Source organism: Centruroides vittatus, unplaced genomic scaffold (assembly GCF_030686945.1).
Source record: "Centruroides vittatus isolate TY-2023 unplaced genomic scaffold, ASM3068694v2 contig_1382, whole genome shotgun sequence".
NCBI classification, from domain to species: Eukaryota; Metazoa; Arthropoda; class Arachnida; order Scorpiones; family Buthidae; genus Centruroides; species Centruroides vittatus.
In genome coordinates, this window is record NW_027120868.1 from 5,006 (window position 1) to 12,965 (window position 7,960).

Genomic DNA, 7,960 nt, shown 5'->3' on the forward strand with positions numbered 1-7,960 from the left:
AACGCCCAGGACAGAGCTTCAGAGGTAATTTACATTTTAACTTTCCTTCGCTTAGGTATATAGTAGGCAAAGTTTCTGATCTACAAAGATTACCGAAACTTTGGAACTTTGGAGGCGTCAGCGAATCATTTTGATGCTAGAACAACAACTAGATAATGTATAGCGTGAACAGTAGGATACCGATGATAAAGACTGTGATTTCTACCTACACATTTAACACGTCACAGATAACGAAGCATTGTCGTGACAAAATTTAAAATTAACTAACGATTCTTTTGTAGAAAAATTCGAGTGATAAACAAATAACGGAGAGAACAAAACCCGCAATAAACAATACTAAAACACTACTTAGATCTTGCAACGACAGAGCTTTCACTTCAGATGATTCCAAAAGTCGCGTTGTTTCGGAATAATCGACTTTTTCAACGATTCCAGCTTCGAATAAACGAGTCACTCTACGTAAAGCAGAATTACAAATTTACTTCATTTTCTCTGAAAATAATAACAAGTTAAACAACTTACACGCCGTTTATATTCTTCTTCAAGGGCAATTTTTTTCTCATTCCGTAAGCCTGCACTAATGTGACGAAAGGATCGTCGGATAATCGATATTTACTCATTTCTTCCTTCCGGATAAACTGCTTTATGAATCTGATATTAGCCACGAAGGCAAAGCGGTGTTGCAGAACTTGTTGCATGGCTCGAGATCCGGGCATAAAATTATCGTGTTCGATTACGTTTTCTACAATGGTTTTACCAATTTTAGATTCGGAATTCTTAAAATAAAAGAAGTGAATAGAGTTATTCAAATTTATGCAACTCTACAATATAGAAATTAGGAATAATATTTACCTGGAACACGCGCCATCTTGCGTCGTTACCTGGGAAGCCACAGGTATATTCACCTTTACGAATGGCGACAGCTAATTCGTGAAAATTCTTAGGTACGTATTCTACGACGGGAGAGGTCATAAAAGACATCAGAGTGCCACTGTAACTAGATATTAGAACTAAAACCGACAGTAACCAGGTTCCGATTAATAATCTGGAACGGAATCTTCTTACGTTATTCAACTGAATACCTAAGGGAACTCTCGTATTTCAAAGGTAAACCCGACACAATAATTTACTTTACTTAACGAATTTACTTACCTTGATACAACAGGGTGCATAACACATTCCAGAATACTTTTCTTCTCGGCCAGTTGATATTTATTTTATCGGCAATGAAATCTTTTTCCACGACTTTGTGCAAAGCCAATGAAAATACGACAAAGGTCGATAATAGAACGATCCATATCTGCGGAGATTACAACAGTTTCACGTTATTGCGTCAATAGGATAGCTTAAAATACAATTTCAAGGAGTAAACAATCTAAATATGAGCGAACAATTATGTATTGTGACATCGTTACAATGCCGCGCAGCAATTTTAATTCTATTTTTACTTTATTCAATTTAAAATAACCGAAATATTCTATCGTTCTTATTGGAGCACATTTCATCGGTCACTCACCTTTACAGAGAAAGGTTTAATGGTGGAACTCCAATTCGGTGTTTTACTCGCAGACTTTATTACAAAAGTTATTTCTTGAAAAGATACCGGAGAGGAGAAATCTATGGCACTTAAGCGTTCGTAATTAACAAACATACCCACGAAGGCCAAATCCGCTTCCTGTGTATACGACAATAAAACACGTTTTCACAAATGACCAATAATGTTACGTGTCACTGTCTTACCTTTTCTTTAAGTTTTTTGACAAATCCATTCCACGAACCATTTTTGTTGCGATTTCCAAAAGTTGTATCTATTGGTTTTACTATGGAATAACTAATTACAAATCATTACAATTAAAATCACTGTAAAATTCACTTTTGAAATTTTTACGATTAGTTTATCAAACCACGTGTAAATTTTAAGGTTACCTGAATCGTAATTTCTGTTGCAACGCTTGGAAAACTTGGAAGAACCTTCCTCCCAAAATCCGATTTTCAAATTTGTCTAAAATCATATAATTTTCATTCTGAAACAGAACGCGAGGGAAATGGGAAAAGGTAAGCTTTATTATTAAACAACTAGGCACTAACTCAATTAGAATCTATGAATGGTCTATAATCATTAAATTAGATTTTATTATCTACATAAAGTCCTAGAATTGTACTTCCTAGAATTATTTTTATAGTCAATGTTATTTGAATTAGATTTCACTAATTAATAATTCGTTCAGAACAGGGTCGTCCAACATTTTTTCCTAATGGACCAAATTAGAAATTTAGGAATGTTCAGCCAGCCACAGAGATACTTTATATAAATATATACTTTTAAAAAGTTCAAAATGTGAATTTAAAATTTTATTAACAAATATATATAATTATAAAAAATGCTGTATCATTTACAATAGAAAACAAAGTTATACTCACACAAAATAAAAATAAATTCAATGCAATTTTTGACGTTGCCTTCCTTTTAGTTAAAAGAAAATCACTCGACCTATTTCTTTTAGCAGTTTTGATGTTTTTCATGCATGAAAAGAATTGTCGACAACATTATGAATTTACCGAAATATACCGAAATTAACCGAAAGATATTGAATTTTCTCTATTCTTTTGTGATTTTTCTTTTCTTAGTATTAGATGCTGGGTTATTAAAAATATAAATTTAAAGTTGATGAAATAATTATGAATATAAGTGAAGGTTGACACATTATTACATTAGCAAAAGAAATATATAGATAGATTTATGTCTGTATTATGTACTTGTAATTAGAAAGAATTCAAAAGTATAAGGAATACCTTTATAGAAATAAAGAATAAATTAGGCTTCCACTTTGACATTAGGCTTAGACTAGAGTCATTAAAATGGCTGACACTATATTGAAAAGAGGGAGTATGTGTTTTTCTCATCTACATGATGAAAGGTGCCAATTCTTTATCGCTAACAACATCATTTCATTACAAATATCTTTGAAACTGAAACAATCAAAATGACAGACCACGCCACGAATTTGTTTGATTCGTCAGTTACAAATTATGTCACCATTTACGTCATTACGACATCAAAGTGTATCGAGTGAAACGAGAATAATATTTACGTCATACTTTACCAAATTAAATGAAAATGTATCTAAAAAATTTAGGGTGCAGTGAGCCGTATAAAAATATTAAGTGGGCCGTAGTGCCGCCCGCGGGCCGCGTGTTGGAAATCCCTGGTTCAGAGTATATTAGAATTAATCCATTATAATTAATATATACTTAAGTACAGTACTCTTGATGGAAATGGGTGATAGAACTTGTCGAGATAAGCAAAAACGTGTAGTACCATACTTGCAACTTTGTTTCATTTGTCGTCATTTCTTTGACAGGCTTCATAAAAGTAAACTGTTACAAGTACAGTAGTTAAATAATATGTATAACAATAAAAAGTCTGTAAGGTTAAGTCAGCTGTGCAAGTGAAATGAAAGCATAATTTCCAAAATGTGTTTTTATAGTTTTCTTTGAATTTTGTAAATATTATCGAATGAAAACTAAGTAAAATAACCAACCAGTATTTATCTGTGAAAAAATGAAAGATAAAATAATAAGCATTTGGTAATAAAGACACGGTAGAATTTTTATAATCCGGCCATTGTTTGTGAAGAGGGGTGACGGATTACTGAGAGTGGCAGGAAAAGGCAATCGATGACAACCTTTCGACCGTTGAAATACAATTCTTGTAAATTTAAACGCAGAAATATCGAGTGATAAACCACCGAACACTTGAAGTTGGTGAACAGATCGCCCCTCTTCAATGGTCCGTCAGGGTTAACGTTTTGGAGTACTTCGAGTGTCTTACACCTAAATAGGCTCCAGATTTCTTTAGAATGACCTCAAAAGAGACAGTGTTTCTTGACAGATCGCCCTTGTGTTACGTTGCTATATCTTATTAGATCAACTATAACATACGAAAACAAAGTTTGAGTGTGTAGGAAACATAATATATGACACGACGTACAGTACATTGTCTTGAATACAGAAGAGCGTAGGCGATCACACAGGATGGTATGTCGAATTATTGAGAGCAGGATGTCAGGATCCGCAATACGTCTGTTTCCACTTTCTCCATAGAATCAATTCATATACTATTTTTATAATTATGTGACTTAAGTTTATTAAAATACACAACTTGAAGGATTTTTCGTCTGAACTAAACATAACTGTAAAACACGACAAAATTATAAATAAATTGTACATAGAGCTTCGCAATAAAATCGTATTCGATTAACAACGAAACTATTTCAAAAGATAGCAAAATCTTTAAGAAATGAATGATTATCTTTTACGGATGACATCATTTGTTACAGTACAAACGTGTAAATACACTAAACGTTTTTTCCGCATGAAAAAATGTTACGCAGGAAGAATGAATGTTGAACAGTAGCGATTGTTATTTTCAGATCAAATGTTTGTTTTTAATAATTCTAATTTTTTATGTAACTCATTATATTGATTAACCAGATTTATATTTACCTTAATTGCTGCTATTTTCAAGTTATATTGTTGATTTTCCGAATCTGTTGATAAAAGCATTTATTAATATTAACTTATATAACAATATAACCAGAAGAAATTTTATAATGTTGAATGCATAAAGTTCATACTAAGTTATAAAGTTTATTGTGGTAAGTTACGGATGACCATTTTTAAGCTATAAAAGCACAAATATTTTATATTTTACCCAAATACAAGTAGTAATTGTAGTATTCCTTCATGCTCACACATTACATTTTTCATCAACACTACTTACGTTTGACACAAATTGCCAGAACATATAAAATTTTATTTAGTGTATTGAGAAGTTCGTTCTCACTTATTAATTCTATATCTACTGTAATCTATCAAATAGTTCAAGTTTCGTTACTCACCTGTAAGCTATTCGGATAAATTCACATTGTATATACAAACACTGTATATGATACAGTGTTTCCTTGATTATATCCTTGACTGTCCTACTTTAAATAATAACTTAATAATGTCGGATCGTTACTCATTCCGACTGTTGTGTATGTAACACGAAAAAGTATTGCACTCGTGTCAAATTTGACCCTCCAGGATTTTCGCAAATCTCAATGTTTTCAGACCCTTAAACTTGAAAGAAAAACGGAAAAATATTCCTTGGATATGTATTTATGTGTCTGTGTAGGCGTCTATTTCGTTTTTATCTCAATATATACAAGAATGGGGTAAAGATTAAGAAAATAAATTTGGCATATTAACCTGTCTTTAAGGATGTTATTAAATTTTGGTTGTTAAACGTTTAGGAAGAGGAGAGATAGAGGGGATGTCATGTGTGTTAAATGCAGTAGAGCGGGATGATTTAATGAAAATTTTATCATTATTAACATTTACGATTTAGTAAAAAACACATCTCAGTACTTTAGTGAACGTAATATATATTTTAAATCATATCCTTTTTTGTAAGAATTAGATTTAGTTTATTATTTTATTAAGTTTTTTCCAATAGATTTCGTTACATGTAAAGCCAGCAATCAAATGTACACAGAAATGAATCGATGTACAGAAATTCAATTGATAATTTGGAGTGGGATGTACGAAATGATCAAAGTTAGAAGCATTTCGTAGCAATTGGACGAACGAAGTGTATAACGAACAAACAAACAAACATCCTCATTTATGTACATAAATAAAATTTCATTGCAGACGATGCCACAAGCTTGAACTTAAATAATTACAAGCAAAAATTAAATAAAAATACACATTTATAAAATTTTTACAAAGAGAAGCGAAGCGTGAATCCACACGAATTTTGACAAATGGTGTCTAATAAAAGAGCATTTTGCACATTTTTCTGATAAAGTCGCGAGAATTATGCAACAAGCTGCTGAATTTCTTCGTAAGCAGTAAATAACCTTTATGAAAAATATTATGACACGCGTTCAATAAAAATGTTCAATAAAATAAGGTTTATTCAGTTATAAGGAGTTTTCTAAAAGGAAAATAAAACGAAGTAAAATAGAAATACAGACAATCAACTACAAATAGCTTCTTAGCGTAGTTGCATGCTGTAATTCACTTTAAAACTGATAAAGCAATAAATAAACGGATATGACCATAGAAGATAGCAAGTGATTTAAAATAAATATTTTGTTTATGCTTTCTTTTTGTAAATTAATACGAAGTATTTCATTTTATGTTAATATTTTGTTTCCAATTTACATTTTCTAAAATGTTCGTCATGTTTCGCTAAATGAAACGAAGTAATTTGGCTTCGTGTCTTTCCATGTATTGTGTAAACTTAATTTTTGCTATTTTTATATATGTAATACAATATATTAAATCTAGCAACTTAATAATATATATAGCAATATATTGTTCAACTACAGTTATAAAATTATATTTGTTATAATTGCTAATATATACCAAAGTACAATATTATTCGGGAAAATTTCCAGAAATCGTCCTAAGTTTATGGTCTTTATGTTTATGGCACATCCACAAGGGCAGACGTCAACCCAGATTACCGAAAGTGAGACAAACAATAAAAAGAGTTTCATTTTCTACAGAGTTTCTCTGAATGATAAGCAATTTTCCCGTTCGGTATGAAAATACCATATGTGGTATATTAAGCTTTGTTTACTTCCGTTGTCTCTATGGGAATGAAATATAATTTCAAATCAAAATACGAGGAATTATATATTGCGACATCCTTACAACGTAGGGCTGTAATTCTTGATCATATATTTAACTTATTTAATTTAAAATATGTGCTCGTCACCTCAAGTTAGTAGTGGCTTGCTCCTATACTTAATTCGTTTCCAGTTAACAATTGAGTCGTGCCATCGTCTGATGCTTTCGAACCCATAAACTAAATAAACGATATTTCAAGAGCTACCGAATATATTTCTTTCTAAAATGAAACACAATGGAGTTCATTTTTGTCTCTGGATTTTCGCCTGCCAAAAAATGACGCCTCAAAATTCTAGATACGCACACAGAAACACTCCCTAACCAGATTCTCTGCAGGAAAATTGGTAATAACATACTGTATTGTTTTATGTGTACACTACATCTATCCCCGGTAACCGTCATTCGAATCGAATTTATTCATAAACATAAAGGCTATTTTTGGCCTTTATGTTTATGCCACATGCATAATGGCACACGCAAATATACTTCATATTGTTTCCGATATCTTTTTAATATACAGGCATATTTCGAGTTACGTCGTTTCGAGTTACGTCGTTTGTCAAAAAAATATATGGAAAAATAAAAATCAAGTTTAAGTCATTTTATTCGACTTTAAATCCGTCCGCCACAAATATTGAAGTTGTAATATCACTAGAAAAGCGTTAAAAGCACATAAAATCATATTAAAATATGTACATTTACAGTAAATGTTAATATAATCATCATAAATCCTAGAGAACAAAACATGAAAACATCTGTGTTTCTGTGTTGTCGTCTTATTTGGCAGTCTTTAAGTGCTCATTATTGGCGTTTCTCACCGTAGCTTTGACTTACATCGTAACTACACAAGTAAATTCGACTTACGTCGCCTCTCCTGGAGCCAATTGCCGACGTAAGGCGAGGTATACATGTATATTGATTTCATCTTGAATGAATACACAAAAGTAGGACACGAGTATTAATTCCTTCTGTATTGCTTTCGTTTCGTGTATCGTGACTATAAATAATTACAAATGAAATTATGGGAATAACGATTTTTAGTATTCTTCAATTTAGAAAGTTATTATAGTAATTACTGTTTATATAAACTAACGGAAAATAAGAGGGGTTATTTTGGATATTTATTCTTATTTGAACAATTACGATAATAGAGGGCATCGATTTTCTTTCGTTTTAAAAATATTGATTGACTTTATTAAACATAAAACCGTATCATAAGGCAAAATTATTTTCATCATCGACGTTTGTAATTTCATAAAATCATATTTATCTGCAA

At 31.4% G+C, this 7,960-nt stretch overlaps 1 protein-coding gene across 1 annotated transcript; it reads right to left on the minus strand.

The window, feature by feature from the left end:
• Window positions 1-337: 337 nt before the first annotated feature.
• On the minus strand, window positions 338-4,550 carry LOC136968066 (glutamate receptor ionotropic, kainate glr-3-like; the record flags this gene model as incomplete). The annotated part of the gene is made up of 8 exons (XM_067262027.1): window positions 338-455; window positions 523-776; window positions 853-1,082; window positions 1,153-1,300; window positions 1,517-1,675; window positions 1,741-1,831; window positions 1,927-2,024; window positions 4,507-4,550. Coding segments are annotated over 8 exons (1,142 nt in total), but the record flags the coding sequence as incomplete, so codon positions are not given.
• Window positions 4,551-7,960: the final 3,410 nt, after the last annotated feature.